General features: G+C 38.1%; 2 protein-coding genes across 21 annotated transcripts in view; both read left to right on the top strand.

Annotated features, from left to right (window-relative positions):
* LOC124392358 overlaps nt 1-17,407 on the top strand; it is a 48,086-nt gene extending 30,679 nt beyond the window's left edge. For 3 of the 14 annotated variants that reach the window (XM_046859292.1, XM_046859293.1, XM_046859294.1), the window contains 13 exons: nt 1,045-1,150; nt 6,300-6,405; nt 6,585-6,863; nt 7,180-7,218; nt 8,561-8,599; nt 9,801-9,857; nt 9,962-10,054; nt 10,127-10,192; nt 11,881-11,949; nt 12,092-12,157; nt 13,174-13,227; nt 14,580-14,642; nt 14,768-15,205. In XM_046859292.1, the coding sequence (XP_046715248.1) occupies nt 1,124-1,150; nt 6,300-6,405; nt 6,585-6,863; nt 7,180-7,218; nt 8,561-8,599; nt 9,801-9,857; nt 9,962-10,054; nt 10,127-10,192; nt 11,881-11,949; nt 12,092-12,157; nt 13,174-13,227; nt 14,580-14,642; nt 14,768-14,949 (1,140 nt within the window). In that variant the 5' untranslated portion in view covers nt 1,045-1,123 and the 3' untranslated portion in view covers nt 14,950-15,205. The other 11 variants (XM_046859296.1, XM_046859295.1, XM_046859298.1 and 8 more) reach the window with 11 other exon arrangements.
* A 4,085-nt stretch (nt 17,408-21,492) lies between these two features.
* The window catches only part of LOC124391993 (myelin transcription factor 1-like protein), a 5,294-nt gene continuing 4,942 nt past the window's right edge, over nt 21,493-21,844 (top strand). For all 7 annotated transcript variants that reach the window (XM_046858685.1, XM_046858684.1, XM_046858683.1 and 4 more), the window contains exon 1: nt 21,493-21,609. In XM_046858685.1, the coding sequence (XP_046714641.1) occupies nt 21,549-21,609 (61 nt within the window). In that variant the 5' untranslated portion in view covers nt 21,493-21,548. The remainder of the gene's footprint in view (nt 21,610-21,844) is intronic.

Raw genomic sequence — 21,844 nt, 5'->3', positions numbered from 1 at the left:
AAACTGTGTCACAGACAATAAATTCTGGAGTTATTAATGAGCCCATGCAGTCAGGATCTTCCAGTTCAGCGGCGCGCACTTTCGGGTCGGCAGCCATCTTGGAGCCACCCAGTGTTTACGGACACCAAAGACATTAAATCTCTGCCAGATTATCTCACCAGCTTTTCATATCTACTATATTGCTCTGTTTGCTGTGTGTGATTTTCAGGATGTTCTAGGATTTGTTTTTTGTCTTCCCTGCATTGCTCTGTTAATGGTTTTGAAAATAAGACTGTATTCTCAGACTGTGCATTTGATCTGCCCTGTATTGCCCCGTTAAACTGGCAAGTCATGGGCACTCCTAAGATTATTGATCTGTGGAAGCTCAGCCCCCAGCAGAGATCTGAGTACTTTAGGGCACATCATGCCTAATCTATGTTGTGCCAATCAGTCCTTGATGACATCTTGAGATGGCTGTCCCTCTGACCAATCGTCCCTGGTGAGGGTGTCTCTCCGCCTCAGATCCCCTGGCAGAGGGCATCGCTCCTTCTCAGATCGCCAGCGGAAGGCGTCGCTCTGCCTCAAATACCGGGCTTAGGGCGTTCTACCCAGTGGCGGTCTGTCTCAAGTCTCGCTGTGTCCACTGCTGGCACCTGACCTTCCTCATGCCCCGGCTCAAGAACGTTTGTTCCTGTCCAGTAGTTTTACAGCCTGTCCAGGACATTAGACAATGCATGCAGGGGGATCATTTTCTTTTATTTTTACGTATTACTTTTACTTGTCTGTTGTTGTTCTGGCAGAATTGACCCTGAAGCAGCATTATTGTGAAATGTAAGATTTGGGGCTCAAACATGAAGTTAAACTGGTTTTAAAATGAAGAAAAATGGTTTGATAAATGTCACTGTTTTGATCTTGAGTATTTTGATGAATAAAAAGGGTTAATGAGTCTATGATGGTTATGAAACCCATGCAGAAGCATCACCACTCTGACGGAAATGACACTTTTTCTTTTTTTGATGAAGCAGCATTCACACTATCCAGTTCCTCTTTATTATTTTTCATTAGAAAGTCCCAGTCTCAGACAGAAGATCTTCCCATGAGCTGACAGCAATGTGGGTTGTTGCTTTAGCTGCTCTCCTGCTTCATGGCTCCGTCCACACAGCTCAGAGTGGTGAGTAAACTGTTCTCCTCTCAAACCCAGCAGCTTCACCTTCATTCTACTGATCATTTACTGCACAGCCTGCAGGAGGTCTTTAATAATCACATCACAAAAGCTCCGACATCAAAACACACATGCAGGTATTAGTGAACGCTGGAGACATTTCACTTCCTGCTGTTTTGTTTTTACAGACTTCATCAGTAAAACAGTACCAGAGGGGAGTTTTGCCTATCTCAAATGTGAAAATAATGGCAGTGTGTTTTGGAGTAAAGGAGTTAAAGAAGGGAGACGGACCATCATCACTGCTAAACCTGGAGAAGGCACCATTAAACACATTCCTGATCCAGAGCTCAGATTTTTTGTGTTAAGTGATTTATCACTCTATATAACGCACGTTTTTCTCTCAGACTCGGGGATTTACTACTGTAACGCTGTTCCTCTGTACAATCTGATCATCACTCCAGTACAAAGTAAGTGAACAGAATCTTTGGTATATTTGTATTTTTGATGCACAGAAAAATACACAGAAAACTTCAGCACAATTATCACTACCATTTTCTACTAGAGTCACCTACACACACACACACACACACACACACACACACACTCACATACACACACACCCATGCACACGCACACACACACTCACAGAAATGGTACATAAAATTCACATTTCGGTTCTTTTGGGGGAAGAAATGCAAAACACACAATTGCTTGTCATTTTTTTTTCAAAGCAGTTTATTATTATTATTATTATTATTATTATTATTATTATTAACATTAATTTTATTAATAATAATCAGTCAGCGTTCACATTAAAGGTGTTCAATAGGGTTGAGGTCAGAACTCTACAGCAGGAGATCTTCCACACCAACACATGCAAAGTAGATCTTCATGGAGTTTGTTTGTGCACAGGGGGTCATCATGCTGGAACAGGTTTTGGGTCTCCTAGTTCAAGTGAAGGGAAAATGTCATGCTCCTGCATCCAAAGACGTCTTATACAATTGTGTGGCTTCAGCTTTGTGATCACAGTTTGGGAAGGAACCCCAAATGTTTGGGAAAGTCATGTGTCCCAATACTTTTATCCATATAGTTTATATTGATTAAATTGAGTAAACAACAATCCTGGTTAGCGGCTAATGCTAGCACTATGGATTCGCTAGCGTTTTCATGCATGCGCAAAACCCATAATATTTCCGGTACAGATCGAGTAGCGACACTGACACTATATATTTCCCTCAGAAACTCAGATTGTAACTTTGTTCTGCACGTTAAAAGAAGTGCATGCGGTTCACGTGTACCAAACCGAAAGCCCTTTACATTATTAAAAATTTCAGTATGAATGTGTGTACCGTCACACTGCTACTATATATTTGTATTATATATACACATTTTATATATTTATGTTAATATAACATTTTTTATTTCAGATTTCTTTTATTTCATTAGCAGTGTTGTTGAGTTTTTATTAAACCCTGACAGAATCCTGTGTAACGTTTATTCTCATCTCTACCCTCAGGTAGCACAGTCACACCAGAGCAAAGTTCACGTGTAGAAGGTAATCACTCAACATTATCTTCATACAAAAACGTTTATCTGGAGATGAAGTGTGTATCTGCAGTGTTCTTCCTGTTTATTCACCATGCAGATCTTAGAGAGAGAAGCCTTTTGTTTAGCTTTGCAGAACTGATGCTACATGAATAATAAACACTGGGTTATAATGAAGATGCAGATTTTAGCAGCTTTAATAATATAAATAACAAACAGTCCAAGACATGTATCAGGGTGAAGATGAACGTATGAAACTCAGCATCCAGGCTTGGTGGAGACAGAACCACAGAGGTGTCACTATTTCAGTGTTTGCTGGGAAATTGAGTCCACACTGAGCAGTGACCTCACATCACCAGTAGGTGTTGCTATTATTTTAGAAGATAATGTGGTGTTTTCTTCTGGTCTTTTCATTGTTACTGCACCAAATCACTCCAACTATCTTCATCCTTGGACATACGCAGTAAAGTCTAGATGATGGTGACATTTCACCAACTTTGCTGCTGTATGTGTGACTGTAGCATTATTCCTAGTGATACTTCATGTAGAACATGTGAGATTTTGGGTCCTTCAGGTGTTTGAGTGACGGACTGCAGGTGTGTGTGTGTGTGTGATTAGAGATCAGGGGAAGTAAATGTGTGTATGATGGGAAGTGTAGTCTGAATGCTGTGGAGCTTCTGGGAATCAGAGTTCATGAGGCGAGTCGACACTTTAAATGGATAAAAATGTGAATAGAAATTGAAATAGATGTAAAATCGTGTGTTAAATGTGGGCTAAGAGGAATAAAGTGGTTTGGGATGTGCTGATGTGGGAACATGACCACTCCAAATGGTTTGAGTAAATCTAGTGTACTTTCATTTCTACTGACTTTCTCTTCACCCCATGAGAATCAGAATGAGAAGATCACTGTTTCTGAGAGTGAGGAGATAAATCACTGATCAGACTGTATTTCTCTGCAGGTACACACAAGATTCCAGCAGAAGAGTTTTACTGTCTGCCTCCACATCCATGACTCTACATTACACACACACACACACACACACACACACACACACACACACACATTAATACAATGTCCTGTGGTAAATTTAATCCATGTCCATGTTTTATTTCCTTTTTTCCCTCTGCATTGTTGCATGTTTGATAGTACAAATGTCTCCATTTCTAACAGATGTAATCAGAGCTCTGTGTCTATAACTGTGATTATTATTCAAGTCATTATTTTATCAAACGTTTAATCCTGAATCTAATAAAGTGCAGTGTAAAATATCAGCACTGTGTTCTACATTATTTCTGAATCCTCATATAATTCTAACTTTGTTAAAACAGTCAATTTCACTGCATCATGTAAATGTGAAGATCTTCATTCTGATCTCAGTTCAAGTTCATTCACATTTAGAGAGAGAAGTGCACCTGGAGGAACTGCAAGAACTTTAATAGAGAAACACAAGAATTCGATTGTTTTACTCCGAAAACGCCCAAAAACCTGAAATCCGAAAAGGCCCTGGTGGAGAGCCAGGGAAATACACCAGATAAAGGACACAGGTAAGCTTCAACACCTGAGGACAGAGAACAATAAAGGATGGGGCGTGGGCATCTTTACTAATTAAAGCTACTTTATTATAATAAGAAACACTAAAAAAATACTTTCTCTCCAATTCACATGAAATTACACACCACACACTCACAGCAAGGAAGTCGTGTTGATGAACCCTGCACACTGTGGAACATCTTCTCGAATGAACCAGCGAGTCTTCCCTGTTCCACACCACACCCTCACCGGCTCCTACAGTACAAACAGCAAGAAAGAGAACACATTAACCAAAATGGTACCATAAAATTTTACAATTCACACAGAACAAATACAAAAAATTACTAAGTACTAGTTACTAAACCCACTAAATCATGAAGAACAAATAATTAAAATAAAAACCAAAAACCAACTCAGCTAAAAAATAAATAAATAAATAACATTTAGAAAAAAAACCTAAATTTCTGCCAAGTGCAATCCAGTGCAACATATAACTGAAACAAAGAGCAGAGGAATGTGTCTGAAATAATCAGAATAAAATGAATGAACTGCTCAGCCGACACGAGGCTCGTAGCTTACAGTAGACTGAAGATGCATCAAGGTGCAGCTGTTTACCTCCTCACAAGTGCAAACTCCGACTCTCCCCTGTAGTTACTGCAGGTCTGCACATCTCCTTTATTCTTAAAGATCAGTACCAGCACACTCCTTCTCCATTCCTCAGGCATCTTCTCACCTTCCAAAATCCTGTTAAACAATCTGGTTAAAAACTCCACTGCATCTCTCCTAAACATCTCCACGCTTCTACCGGTATGTCATCTGGTCCAACCGACTTTCCATTCTTCATCCTCTTAATCGCTGCTCTCACTTCCTCCTTACTAATCCTAACCACTTCCTGCTTCACATCTCCACATCATCCAACCCTCTCTCTCTCTCATTTTCCTCATTCATCAATGAGACTTTACAGATAAACAGGTGTAAAATATCAGATTTTAAAGATATACAGATGTAAATATATACAGAACTTTACAGATATTCAGATATAAATATATATGACTTTACAGATATACAGGTGTAAGTATATGAGACGTTACAGAGATACAGGTGTAAGTATATGAGACGTTACAGATATACAGGTGTAAGTATATGAGAAGTTACAGAGATACAGGTGTAAGTATATGAGACGTTACAGAGATACAGGTGTGCATCTTTCAGAATTTTTATATATACAGGAGTAAATATTCAGGTCTTTACAGGTGTACAGGTGTAAATATACAGGATTTTAAAGATATACTGTTGTAAATCTACAGAATGTTTCAGGTATGCAGGTGTAAATATACAGGAATCTCTATTAAACATGAAGCCCATCCCCTGAGCTGAGGTGGGATCTCCTCCACCACACTGTTGGTAAGGTTGAGAAGAAGTGCATGTGCTGGAACCCAAAATATGGTGAAATATGCTCTTGCTCTTGCAGGGTGAAGCCACAGGAAACTCCAACTCTGGTCCTGTCATGCAAATCTCTCATTATTGACTTCAGAATGAGGTGAAAAGCTGCAAACATCCTCCACACTCCGTCCACACGGAGCTTAAACTGTGGAAAATAGACCCCTTTAATGATGTTCACTTTTGGTTTAACTTGTCAGATTGTGGCACTTCATCCATCTCACACTAACACACACTCTGAGTGTATATTCATTTAAAATCTCTCTTCTTCCTCCAGTTAAAACAGAGAACACGTTAATAAAAGCTGAAGTGAAAGAATTGACATTTAGGAGTGACCTTGACCTTGACCTTGCCCTGAAAGCCTGGAGCAGAATTATTTGGTGAATGGAATCTAATGGGTTCAAACAGGAAGTTAAACTGTTTAAAACTGAAGGGAAATGTGCAATAATTTACCGCCTTTAGGTGTTATAAATGTCACTGTCTTGATCTTGAGTATTTTGATGAATTGAAAGGGTTAATGAGTCTATGATGATTATGAAACCCATGCAGAAGCATCACCACTCTGACGGAAATGACACTTTTTTCTTTTTTTGATGAAACAACATTCACACTATCCAGTTCCTCTTTATTAATTTTCATTATAAAGTCCCAGTCTCAGACAGAAGATCTTCCCATGAGCTGACAGCAATGTGGGTTGTTGCTTTAGCTGCTCTCCTGCTTCATGGCTCCGTCCACACAGCTCAGAGTGGTGAGTAAACTGTTCTCCTCTCAAACCCAGCAGCTTCACCTTCATTCTACTGATCATTTACTGCACAGCCTGCAGGAGGTCTTTAATAATCACATCACAAAAGCTCCGACATCAAAACACACATGCAGGTATTAGTGAACGCTGGAGACATTTCACTTCCTGCTGTTTTGTTTTTACAGACTTCATCAGTAAAACAGTACCAGAGGGGAATAATACATACCTCTACTGTGATAATAATGGCAGTGTGTTTTGGAGTAAAGGAGTTAAAGAAGGGAGACGGACCATCATCACTGCTAAACCTGGAGAAGGCACCATTAAACACATTCCTGATCCAGAGCTCAGATTCAGTGTATTAAGTGATTTAACACTCATTATAAAGAAAGTTTCTCTCTCAGACTCGGGGATTTACTACTGTAACGCTGTTCCTCTGTACAATCTGATCATCACTCCAGTACAAAGTAAGTGAACAGAATCTTTGACTTATCCTCTTTTACTGATGTGTTGATCAGATGCACATTAAAGTACTTTAATATATATTGATTGACAGGTTTCACTTTGTAAAAATAATAAGTGCTGTATTATTACAGTATTATTACAGTATTATTACAGTATTATTAGTTTGTGTGATAAACAGTGTCAGTTACAGGAATCGTAATGTAAAACATGTCACCATTTAAATGAGTTTTTATGTGTAGTGTTATTTATCTGCAGTAAAGTGACATCCTGTTTATCTCCTCCCTCTTATTCTTATTATTTTTTATCTCCACATTCCAGATACCACTGCCAAAACAAAGCAAGATTCAGCTAAAAAAGGTAATTCCTTAAAATCGAAATGTATCTTTATTAAATCTTTTAAAACTTTAAACCTGAAGTGATGAAGACACAATTGAAAACATTTGAGTGTAGCACAATTTTATACTGTGTATTCACGATGTATTTACACACCCTTCAACATTTTCAATGTTGTTATGTTGCAGCCTCATACTACAAACATTTAATCATTTTTTCTCATTAATCTACACTCAGTTGCCCATAATGACAGAATTATATATATATATATTCATTTCTTTTGATGATTGCTGAGATGTTTCTACATCTTAAATCGGAGTCTACTTGTAAAAAGGTTTATTGATTGGACATGATTTGGGGGTCTGAATACTTTCTGAATGCACTGTGAATGTATATATATATATATATATATATATAAACACTTTTTCTACAGCACTTGCATCCTGCTAAAGTGTGCTAACTGTGCATATATATGTATATACATATATATGCACAGTTAGCACACTTTAGCAGGATGCAAGTGCTGTAGAAAAAGTGTTTTTATGACAGTATGAGATGTGATTGGCAGCAGTGTAGACTGATTTAAACAGGGCTGATGGGCTCATATTTCCTGGTTCTGGTAAGGACTCTTGCTGCTGCATGGACTAACTGAAGCTTATTTCTGCACAAGAATGTAAAGACATGACATGAGCCTCAAAGGAAAGACTCGAGTCATTATCCACACCGAGGTCATTTCTTGAAGACCATCCAGAGGTTCTTCTGGCTGTATGTAATCCTAGTAGCTGTGCTTTCAAAAGCAAGACTTGGGGAGTTTCAAAAATAATTTCTATTTATTTGGAGAAGTGATTGAAGTGTTCTGAAGTTAAGTGCTTTGCATTTGCTCACTGATAATGGAGTTTATAATGGAGATCTTTCTTCCACACAGACAATGCTGATGTTGGTGTTATTTGACAGAATTTAAATTCATAATGTTGTCACATATGGGTGTCTGACACTATCCCTTTAAGATTCTGCATCTGTTTACTGTGGTCTGGGTCTGATCGTTCCTCACATCCCTGCACACCAGCACTCTGGGTTCAGACTCACTGGAGTCTATTGTACCATGTTTATTGGAGTCTATTGTACCAGATTTGTAATTTGGGACACGTGAACGATATTTTAGACCTGTTTGTATTGCTAATTCAAAGCAAACCCTATTTTACATTTATAAATGAGTTTTATAAAACGTATTGTCTCCTTGTGATTCCTAATGATGTAAACAATGTCAGTTACATTTTGGACTTGTTTTCACTGATAATGTTGTTTAGCTGCAGTAAAGCCACAGACAATTTATTTTGATCATTCTTCCAATTATCTCCACTTTCAGGTAGCACTGCCCCAACAGCGCCACCTTCAGATGATAATGGTAAGAAAATAAAACAATGTTTAATGTGGAAATGAAGCCTTGTACCTACACCGCTCCTGTTAGTAAACCCATTTTTAAAGTTGAGTTGTGCAGCAGTGAAGGAACACACAGAAAGTCAAAGAAGACAATAAAGATAATTTATGGTTAGAGTAGTTTTTTTTTCCATTCTCATAAACCAGTCCTTGTAAAACATTTGTTCTCTTGGCATTTGTTGCTGGGTCTCAGTGTTATGAGGTGGTATTAATAAGTTTGGAGACTCGCTGTGTTTACAAGAAAGTACTTTATTTATCTATGTTTCCACACGATCACCAGCGTTCTTCTGGAACGTGTCCTGAACGTGTCTCCTTTTCTAAGTGTGTCAAGCACCTTCTGGGATTTACGCTGAATTGACCGTTTCAAAGCAGTGACCTTTGAGGGGAATTTCACGTTTGCTTTTTGCTTGCTGTCTGTGAAGGTCTTTTTTTGGGCGATTAAATCAGATTGTATTTGTATGAAAAGCTACAAATTCATCCATCAGTATTATTTGTGTAATGCTGCTTTGGGACAATGTTCATTGTTAAAAGCGCTATACAAATAAAAATACATTGAATTGAATCTCTAATTACAGAGACTCCACAGCAGGAATAAATCTAGTGATGTCCTCAGTATCATATAGTTGTGCACTGAAAGCATCCACAATAGCAGGAACAGATCCAGGTGCTGATGTAACAGTGTTTTATTATATATATATATATATATATATATATATATATATATATATATATATATATATATATATATATATATACTGTATATATAAAAACAGGCAAACAAATCCAAATCAGCACACACAGTGAAATCCTGGGCTTGGGCCTGGGCCTGGTCAGTCATTCGGCAAACAACAATAAACAGAGCAAAACGAGAACAAGGAACTGAGAAACACATGAACATGACGTGATTGCGAAACAAAGCAGTACACATGCAATAATCAAACAGCTGGGGACACAGGAGGGAAATGACAAAACGAGAGAACGGGGCGGAGACAGAATACGAGCGAAAACACCCCACACGTGTCACACAACAAAACAAAACAAAAGTAATTTCAATAGAAAACTCCAGACCTTCATTTTATATGGATTCATTTGCATTCTAATCTGGATATTTAATCAGATTTTGTTTTAAACCAATTCCCAAAACATTTTATGTAAATCACATGCATCAGGTGACCAAAGCCAGACAACGGACCCGACACCTGGTAATGATGCTGATGAAAATGAAGGTTAAAGTCTTTGTCTTATTATTATACTTCTTTTTCAACATGAATGTCTCCGATATTGAGCGGAGATGACGATGATGATGAAGAAGGTGTGTTCTCTTTCTCAGACTCGTGGATGGTTCCTGTTGTGGTCTCAGTGAGCTGCCTGGTGGTGCTGCTGTTGGCTCTGTCAGTGTGGAGATGTTTCACTAAAAGGAAAAGTGAGAAATGTTATAAATCTTTGGAGCTTTTTTGTGTGATTTCTATAGCATAAGCTGTACTTCATATCTCAGCAGATCCACAAAATCAGATACACCTGTACGACTCTATGACCAACCTCCCTGCAGCTCCACCACCTGGTGAGTTTCTTCTTAATACCGAGCTTAATTTTATCATGTAATGTCCGTATTTATTCTGTGACTGGATACAAACACATTCAGACTGAACAGATCATGTGTGTGAAGAGGTACAGTTACAAATCAACAGCATTTTCTTCTCAAATCTCACTGCTGACAACCACAGCTACAATCTGCAGCCTGTTCCAGATTCATGTGTTTGTTAAAATGCTGTAAATGTAAATAAAGTTGAAGCAACTCACACACACTCCTGCATACATCTATACACCCACCCACAACTACATACTTATCCACTATTAGGAATAGGAATGTTCTCCCATATTTGTCTAATACAGGCTTCTAGTTGCTCAACTGTCTCAGGTCTTCTTTGTCGCATCTTCCTCTTTATGATGCACCAAATGTTTTCTCTGGGTGAAAGACCTGGACTGCAGGCTGGACATTTCAGTACCCGGATCCTTCTTCTACTCAGCCATGATGCTGTAGTTGATGCAGTATGTGGTCTGGCATTGTCATGTTGGAAAATTTCTTCCCTGAAAGAGATGACGTCTGGATTAGAGCATATGTTGTTCTAGAACTTGGATATACCTTTCAGCATTGATGATGCCTTTCCAGATGTGTAAGCTGCCCATGCCACATGCACTCATGCAACCCCATACCATCAGAGATGCAGGCTTCTGAACTGAGCGCTGAGAACAACTTGGGTTGTCCTTATCCTCTTTAGTCCGGAGGACATGACGTCCCAGTTTTCCAAAAATAACTTCAGATTTTGATTTGTCTGACCACAGAACAGTTTTCCACTTTGCCACAGTGCATTTTAAATGAGCCTTGGCCCAGAGAAAACACCTGAGCTTCTGGATCATGTTTAGATACGGCTTCGTTTTTGACCTATAGAGTTTTTGTCGGCGACGGTGAATGGCACGGTGGATTGTGTGCACCTACAATGTGTTCTGGAAGTGTTCCTGAGCACATGTTGTGATTTCCATTACAGTAGCATTCCTGTATGTGATGCAGTGGCGTCTAAGGGCCCGAAGGTCACGGCATCCAGTATGGTTTTCCGGCCTTCACCCTTACACACAGAGATTGTTCCAGATTCTCTGAATCTTTGGATGATATGATGCCCTGTGGATGATGAGAACTTCAATCTCTTTGCAGTTTTTCTCTCAGAAACTCCTTTCTGATGTTGCTCCACTATTTCTCACCGCAGCATTGGGGGAACTGGTGATCCTCTGCCCATCTTGACTTCTGAGAGACACTGCTACTCTGAGAGACTCTTTTTATACCCAATCATGTTGCCAATTGATCTAATAAGTTGCAAATTGGTCCTCCAGCTGTTCCTTATATGTACATTTCACTTTTCCGGCCTCTTATTGCTCCCTGTCCCAACTTTTTTGGAATGTGTAGCTCTCATGAAATCCAAAATGAGACAATATTTGGCATGACATTTCAAAATGTCTCACTTTCAACATCTGATATTTTATCTAGATTCTATTGTGAATAAAATATAAGGTTATGAGATTTGTAAATTATTGCATTCATTTTCTATTCACAATTTGTACAGTGTCCCAACTTTATTGAAATCGGGTTTGCACATCAACTATATTAGATTTAAATAAATGTGAAGTGCCAAAAGGTCAAGTGTGTGTGTGTGTGTGTGTGTGTGTGTGTGTGTGTGTGTGTGTGTGTTTTATCAGGATTCAGTGTTAAACAAAATCAAAAGCTATATGACTCCATTAAAAACCTTGCAGATGCTCCCCAGTCTGGTGAGTTGAATATTAATGCATATTTTATTACTCCATATTATTATTATTATTATTATTATTATTATTATTATTATTATTATTATTATTATTATTATTATAAGAATCAGTGTAAATGTGATATTTATATACTGGTGTTTATCAGGTGAAGAGCAGAGAGAGAGAGAGTCTGTGTATTTTCTGCCACAAAACCCAACGTCCAACACCACAGGTACCACACCGTCTCACTGTGATATCCAACACCACATGTACACGTCTCACTGTTTCTGTCTCACTGTGATATCCAACACCACACGTACACGTCTCACTGTTTCTGTCTCACTGTAATATCAACACCATCACCCACACACACCACACACACACACACCCATACACACACCATCACACACCTCCAGCCACACTCAACCCCACACACGCCCATACACACACCATCACCCACACTCAACCCCACACACCACACACACACACCCATACACACACCATCACACACCTCCAGCCACACTCAACCCCACACACCCATACACACACCATCACCCACACTCAACCCCACACACCACACACACACCCATATACACACCATCACACACCTCCAGCCACACTCAACCCCACACACACCACACACCCATACACACCATCACCCACACTCAACCCCACACACCCCACACACACACACCCATATACACACCATCACACACCTCCAGCCACACTCAACCCCACACACCCATACACACACCATCACCCAAACTCAACCCCACACACACACACACACACCCATACACACACTATCATACATCTCCATCTACACTCAACCCCACACACGCCCATACACACACCATCACCCACACTCAACCCCACACACACCACACACACCCATACACACACTATCATACATCTCAATCTACACTCAACCCCACACACCCATACACACACCATCACCCAAACTCAACCCCACACACACCACACACCCATACACACACTATCATCATCTCCATCTACACTCAACCCCACACACGCCCATACACACACCATCACCCACACTCAAACCCCCCATACACACCCCTCCACATTTGAACACACACACAACACCACACACCACTATCCACACTCAACCCCACAGACACCTACCAACACCAACTCTACACCTACACACCACCTGTGCACTCCCAAAATTACCCACACCCACACACTTGAGTGAATCTATAGTATAATCTGTACTTTATATCTCAGCAGGTCAGCAAAGTCTGGTACATCTGTACGACTCGATTACCAACCTTCCACCTGGTGAGTTTACTGTTAATACTAAACTTAACATTATCTCCTAAAGTCTCAGTGATGAAGACAAGAACATGACAAGATCTGTACCTCCTCCTTTAGAGTGTGGTGTTACACACACTTACCCACACCCCACTCACAGCTGTACACTTGCCCACACCTCACCCACACACCCCCAACCCACACATTCACACATAATCCATCATAAACACACACTTCCCAACATCCTTTTCACACCCACACATTTACCCACACCACTATTAACCACACACACCACTATTTACCACCCACACACTTAGCCACACCACTATTCACCACACACACCACTATTTACACCACTATTCACCACCCACCACCACACACTTACCCATACCACTATTAACCACACACACACACACACACCACTATTTACACCACTATTCACCACCCACCACCACACACTTACCCATACCAATATTAACCACACACACACACACACCACTATTTACGCCACTATTCACCACCCACCACCACACACTTACCCATACCACTATTAACCACACACACCACTATTTACCACCCACCCCACACACTTACCCACACCACTATTCACCACCACACACACTCAACCCCACACACTATCACAATCCTTCACCTACACTTAACCCCACACACCCCATCCACACTCAACCCCATCCACACCACCACACACACACACACACACCCCATCCACACTTAACCCCATCCCCACCATCACACACACATCCACACTTAACCTGACACACACCATTAGACGACACCCATCCACACTCAACCCCACACACCGTCCACACTCAACACCACACAGACCATCACACACACCCCATCCACACTCAACCCCACACACACCCCATTCACACTCAACCCCACACACACTATCACACACCTATCCACACTTTCACACATACACCCATCCACACTCCACTATTCACCACCCACCCCACACACTTACCCACACCACAACTCACAACCCACCCCACACACTTACCCACACCACAACTCACAACCCACCCCACACACTTACCCACACCACTATTCACCATCTACACCACTATTTACTTGTATAATCTCCACAAACTTGCCTCCACCTCACCTACACAATGACACACCCCTACCTAAACCCACACACCCACACTTGTTCCCACCCTGCCAACACATACACACTCATCCACCCACACACCTTAAATAACACTTACCCTTCCCCATACACCCAATTTCCCACACCCCCAAACATACATTTAATATATTATATTTAAAAAAAGATTTAAGTGCCAGAAGGTCAAGAGTGTGTGTGTGTGTGTGTGTGTGTGTGTGTGTGTGTGTGTGTGTGTGTGTGTGATCAGGATTCAGTGGTAATCCAAAGCTATATGACTCCATTAAAAACCTTGCAGATGCTCCCCAGTGTGGTGAGTTGAATATTAATGCATATTTATATTTTTTATTATTATTATTATTATTATTATTATTATTATTATTATTATTATTATAAGAATCAGTGTAAATGTGATATTTATATACTGGTGTTTATCAGGTGAAGAGCAGAGAGAGAGAGAGTCTGTGTATTTTCTGGCACAAAACCCAACGTCCAACACCACAGGTACCACACCGTCTCACTGTGATATCCAACACCACACGTACACGTCTCACTGTTTCTGTCTCACTGTGATATCCAACACCACACGTACACGTCTCACTGTTTCTGTCTCACTGTGATATCCAACACCACACGTACACGTCTCACTGTTTCTGTCTCACTGTGATATCCAACACCACACGTACACGTCTCACTGTTTCTGTCTCACTGTGATATCCAACACCACACGTACACGTCTCACTGTTTCTGTCTCACTGTGATATCCAACACCACACGTACACGTCTCACTGTTTCTGTCTCACTGTGATATCCAACACCACACGTACACGTCTCACTGTTTCTGTCTGAAGAAAAGAATAAAATGAAAACTCTTTGCTTTCTCAGGTAGTCAGGATAAAACAAACGAATCTGTATATTTTTTGGCTACAACCCAAACCTTCAATGCTACAGGCATGCACACGCATCTACACACACACACACACCACACATATAAATACACATATACATACACATACAGATATACATACACATACACATACACACACGCATATAAATACACATACACATACACATACACATATACATACACATACACATATACATACACATATATATACATATATATATACATATATATATACATATACATACACATATACATACACATATACATACACATACACATACACATACACATATACATACACATATACATACACATACACATATATACACTGCTGTGTTTCATCCCCATGTTTATATAGAACAGGTTTCACTTCCTTGTTTTTCTTTTAGACGAAGCTGCACATGATTACACCGAAATCCAGAAGAAAAAATGCTGAAGTTTGTATTTATAGAATTATTAATAATACACACTGCACTTCTGCTGCACACCTGCAGGTCTTAATAATTGTTGTTACTTTTTTATTGCTTAATAAATTAGTTTTACACATCCTATGACTTACACACTTCTCTGTGGGTTATTTTTAATTGGATTAGCAATAAATGTTGCACTTCCTGTTTGGGTGTATCATCGTGTATTTTTGTGGAAATATAGTCTATGACACACAAACTTATTTTTATTTGCACCTTAAGCAACATGTTTGAGTTTTAATTCCATTTATGTGTTTATCTCCCACCAGTAACTAGCCAGAAATGATTAAAGATTTGTATTAGAAATTGTATTTTATTTCTGTAAACAATTATATGAAGCAAATTTATAGATCCTATAATAATAATAATAATAATAATAATAATAATAATAATAATAATAATATCACTACTATCCAATAGTTTTACTTTAATTCTCAGAATATTTTGAGCACAAAATAAATTAAAAGAAGAAATGTATGAATTTGAAAATGATTAAATCATTTTTGGATCATAAACAATGCAAAATGATCCATCTTTTTTTTTTTTTTTTTTTTTTTTTGTAAAAAGAAAATCATTAAAAGAAGTGAAAGTTTTCTAAAATACTGGAAACAAAATGTATTACCATATCACATATCTAAAACATAATGAACTACATTTATAAAATGTCCCCCAAAAATCTGATTGAATAAAGAAAACAATTGTGGCACCTGAGGCATCATTTTAACCAGGAATAAACCCAGAGCTTTAAAATGGCAAAAATGGAGCCTCTCTATTACGTCTTTCTTCTGTACTATAGATTGAAGAGTTGGTGTGATTTAAGAGAAACAAAAAAAAGTTCTTATTAACTGCTGAATCAGAATTGTTAGATTAATGTACAGTATAATACAGAGGACAGAGCTACAGTATCTCCACATTAACATGACCAGCGTACTCCAGTGTGCTTTAAATCTATACCTTGTACAGTTTGTAAATCCCAGTGGTATCCTGGGAAGCGATGGTTAATGGTAAAGTTGTGGGTCTTTGGAATAGAAGGTTGTGAGTTCAAACCCCAAGACCACCAAGCTACCACTGCTGCTGCTCCCTCGCTTTAGAGGATTCTCGCACCTGCTCTTCTCTCTTAACACTCACCTGCAGAAGTTTACATACCATCAATATTTTTTCCGGGTGTTTCTTTAAGAAAACAGACAAATAAACATTTCATTACATACAATTTATCATTAATACTGAAGAATCCCAAGAAAGAACACAAATGTAAAATAAAACTAAATGTGTTCAAGAACCCAAAATATGTTTGATAATATTTTTTATATTTTCAGTTTTTGAAAGTATCTAAAGCTTTGATGACAACTTGCATTCTCTCAGTCAGCCTCATCAGGTCATCACCTGGAATGTTTTTTTTTTTTTTAGGTGCTTGTTTGCTGCTTTTCCTTCACACTTATTCCATCTCAGATGAGGCCAGGCATTCTGGTGCAGCACTCCATCATTGATCAAGTAGCTCTGACAGAATCTAGAGATGTGCTTGGAGTCACTGTCCTGTTGGAAAACAAATGATGGCCCTACAAACTTAATGGTAAAGTTGTTGGTCTTTGGAATAGAAGGTTGTGAGTTCAAATCCCAAGAATCTTTTTATGTTGTTACCTTCTTCACGTAGATATTTTTTACCACTTTGCAGGACAAATAGATTTAACAAATATTTTGTACCAGTTGCTATTGGGTTTTTAAATATATATATATATATATATATATATATATATATATATATATATATATATATATATATATATATATATTTTTTTTTTATTTCGCTCTCTCTCTGTACCTGTACTGTTTGTTGTGTGTGTTTGGGATTGTATGGATTCTGCTGGCTGTGAAACAAATTGCCCTTGGGGATAATAAAGTTAATCTAACCTAACCTAACCTAAAGTGTGACGCAGATGGGATGCCATGTTTTGCAAAATGCTTTGGCCATGTTTAAGTGTGCCATTGTTTAGTGTGTCCTCCATTTAGACTTATTCACCAACAGTGTCACCAGCAAAGAACCTCCACACCATCACACCTCCTCCTCAATGCTTCACAGTGGGAACCACACATTTAAGATCCGTCCTTCACCCTCAGCGGTTAGAACCAAAAGACTGTTTGGTCTAATGACACTGCTAATCTAATGTTCATTTCTTTTGTTTTTTCAGGCTCAAGCAATCCTGTTTTGCTTGTTGTTCTTCTGAAGTAATGATTTCTTTGCAAAAATGTCACCATGAAGGTCTGAGTAATGTAGTTTCTACTGAACAGTTGTGTCAGAAATGGTGGAAGGACCCAAATGCAGGATGCAGACAGAGAATTCAAAATAACAGTCTTTAATAAAAAAAAAATAATAATAATAAAATAAAAAAAAACAAAGAACAGAGCAATGCAGGACAGAACCAAAATCAGAAACCAGCTGCTTAAAATCCCAATACCACCAAAAAACAAGTCCAAAGTCCAAACCAAAAACAGGGCAAAAGCATGAATCAGGGACAGGGACAGGGACAGGAACCAGAGCAGGCAGGGTGGCAAGAATAAGCCAAGAGACACAAGTACAGTAGTTGTAGTAGCACTAATAGGGATATCTGTACTGAAGGAATAAATGACTTACATTATTTTTTTTTTATTTATTATCTGATTCTGAAAGATGTTTTATTTTGGAAAATAACTGGATTCTCTCCTCCACATCTGTCTATGACTCACTCTTGATGCAGGTCATGATGCCTCGGTCACATGTCTTACCTCCATCCACTACCTCCTTAAAGGAGCTCCGGTCGCTAACACATAATACATTACTGCTAAATTCAAACCCCCAAGAGAGCAAAATGAGCAAACAACACCACAGTGGATTCACGTTTATTATTATATTTAGAAAATGCCTGTTTTTATGGTCGGATTATTTTATTTTGTTGTATTTATCCACCACACTTTAAAGGCCGGTCCGTAAAAATATTACTTATATTACTAATATTACTATATATTTACAACAGAATGTGTTCTTTCATAGCTTTTAATGCTTCAGTATTAATGTACAATGTTGAAAATACTACTAATAAAAAAGAGTAAAAAAAGCTTTTGCTTGCTACTGTTTATATCTGCACTGTCACAACTTACGCATTATTTTATCACAGGTTTATTTCTGTAAAGCTGCTTTGAGGCGATGTCCAATGTTAAAATCGCTATATAAATAAAACTCAATTGAATCGAGTACAAATTTCCAATCAGTACATTTATGTCTCAACGTGTAAATGCTTGTTTGTAAAAAGAAAAACACAACTGAATTAAAAATATAACCATTCGCATATGTGTAGGCATCAAACCCTGACCTTAAAAACACACAATAAGTGTAGATATAAATGACTATGTTTGGTAAAACGAACAAATTCCTTTAATAAAAAAAAAAAAACCCACCCCCACAGCAGCATAACAGCATGTCTCAAACTAACCTCCTTCTGGCCGTGGAAGGAAACTGTCCCTCCATGACGTCTGAATTGACCAATTTCTCTTTACAGATATTCTGATTATAGCAGAAATACACCTTTAACATGTAGTTATTCTGTAAAGTATTTATGCAAATAAATGTATTTAATTGAAGTAATTTTGTAAAGTAACTCAACTCAACTCAACTCAACTCAACTCAACTCAACTCAACTCAACTCAACTCAAGGAAGCTCAAGCTTTATTGTATTCGTCCACATTCACAGTGTAAAAAGAATGAAATGTGCGTAGATTGTAAAACAGAAAAATAAACATTAGACATTATCTGGACTTCTGTCAATATCCCTAATTTTATACTTTGTTTTCATTTTTATTTATTTTTTTATATTCTATTTTTATTCCTATTTACATGTTGGACGGTTGTAACAAGCATTTCACTACTGAATGATTGTTTATGTGGCAAATACAATTTGATTTGACAAAAATAAAGAGTAAATATTCAACATAACCGAGTTGATGTGCGATAAATATGAGGTTCAAATCTCAATGTCCTTTAAATGTTTCTACATATTTCTAATACTTTCATGTAAAAAGTAATAAGCAAAGTAAAACCATTTGGTGAATTTCAAGAAAATAACAATGAGGTCAGTGAAGAAGAAGTGCGTTACAGCATAACAGTGACATAATCCATAATCCATAATCCATAATCCATAATCCAAGACCAGAACAATTACTTCTCAGATACTTTATTCCGTTCTTCCCACCTTTAGTGCAAATAGAATTTAGATTTAAATGTAAATTGTCATGTGATAGTGTTGATTAAATGGTAATGATGATCATGAACACTTTTGCTCAGAGATGATCCTTAATGTCCTGCTGCAGCTCCCATACTAATACTGATTAAAGTTTATTCTTTTTATAAGTTGAGTTTCTTCACATTACAGAACTATTAGGATATTTAAGCGATTTTGTGGATGACCTCATTCTGACATATGTGTGTTGGAGTTCACTCATAAAAAGTTATATATAAATTATAAAAATTATAATATATATATATATGTATATATTGCCTAAATGATTAGGTCACCTGACCTTTCCTGCTATATGTAGTTCTTCACCAAACTGTTACCACAAATCTGGAGGCACTCAATTGTGCAGGACTTTATCTTTAAAGGACTTTGTCTTTATTTTATAATAAAATTTGAACTTGTTCCAGCATGGCGATGCCCCTGTGCACAAAGTGAGCTTTTTGAAGATCTGGTTTACATGCTTTGGAGAAGAAGATCTCCTGCTATAGAGCTCTGATCTCATCCCTACTGAACACCTTTTTGATGAATGTGAACGCTGACTGCACCCCAGATCTCCTCACCTTCATCAGTACCTGACATTTCATAATATCCTTGTGGCTGATGAACACAAATATCCATAAGCACACTCCAAAATCTAGAGGAACATCTTCCCAGAAGAGTGGAGGAAATTAGAAGAGCACATTGAGACTGAATGTGGAATGTGATGCTTAAAAATCTCATAACATTCTTATGACCAGGTGTCCCAATACTTTTGGTAATATGGTGTATATTAAAGGCATTCTTACTTTACAACATTTACACAATTTTAACCAAGTTTGTTTTTTTGCCTCAAATATTTCAGACAGCAGTGAATGTTGTTTGATATCGCAGTCTGCTGTTACAGTCACACTGTAGAAAATTACTGGATACGCTTCACATTAAAGCGCCGTACATTTCATTTTATTATAATATAATTATGATTTCGATGATTAGTTTTATAAAGTCATAGGTTTTATGAGCTACAGTATGAGTTCACTGCACATTATATGAAATACAATTACACAATATTTGATTTCATAAATCACATGGTTTTATTTCAACATTTCTTTCAAAACTAAAGAAAATAAGTATCAGCAATAAAAGGTGTAATAAACTACAGTAAGGATTTTTCTTTATTATAAATCCGAGAAGAAGAAGAGATGACGTGAGAATCGAAAATGAAATGAACTGAATTATCAGTGAGTATCTCTGGATGGGGTTCTGTCAAGTTCTAAGTGTAAAATGTAAATATTTCATCATGCGGTATTTTCCTCTAAATGCGTCATCACTACTGTGATTATTTTTCAGACGAGAGTAGTTCTGGATTGTGTAGAAATAGAGAGAAAGAAATACAAAATGAGAAGTCTGGGCAGAAGTGTGAGCAGAAGTCTGGGCAGAAGTGTGTATATAAAGTGTAGATGGAGGAGGATATGACTCTTACAGACAGATGTTATGTAATTCTGAACCCACACCTTCAGCTGCACGTCAGTCTGCGTTTTCTTCTTCCTCTTATCTGTTTTAAAACCAAACCCAAGAGATCTGATTGAAAAAGACAGTGGACAATGTGGGTTCTGACAGTAACCATACTGCTGCTCTGCGTCGCTGCACACGCTGCAGAAGATGGTGAGTAAACCAGTTTCCTACACTCTTCATCTCTTCACCTTCATGCTGAATACTGAAATATAATCCAGACTCTTCCATCACTGATCATGAAATATCTGAGTGTGAAAAGATTGCTGATTTTGTGTGTAGGATTGATTCTTTTGTGAAAAGATGTGTAGAATTGGTTCTGGGTTTTTTTCTTAAACACATTTAGTTGTTTTTTTGTTACATCTGTAAAGATTTCAATCAGAAATCA

Source organism: Silurus meridionalis, chromosome 10 (genome assembly GCF_014805685.1).
Source record: "Silurus meridionalis isolate SWU-2019-XX chromosome 10, ASM1480568v1, whole genome shotgun sequence".
In the NCBI taxonomy this organism is placed as follows: domain Eukaryota; kingdom Metazoa; phylum Chordata; class Actinopteri; order Siluriformes; family Siluridae; genus Silurus; species Silurus meridionalis.
This window is presented reverse-complemented; position numbering and strand designations above follow the sequence as displayed.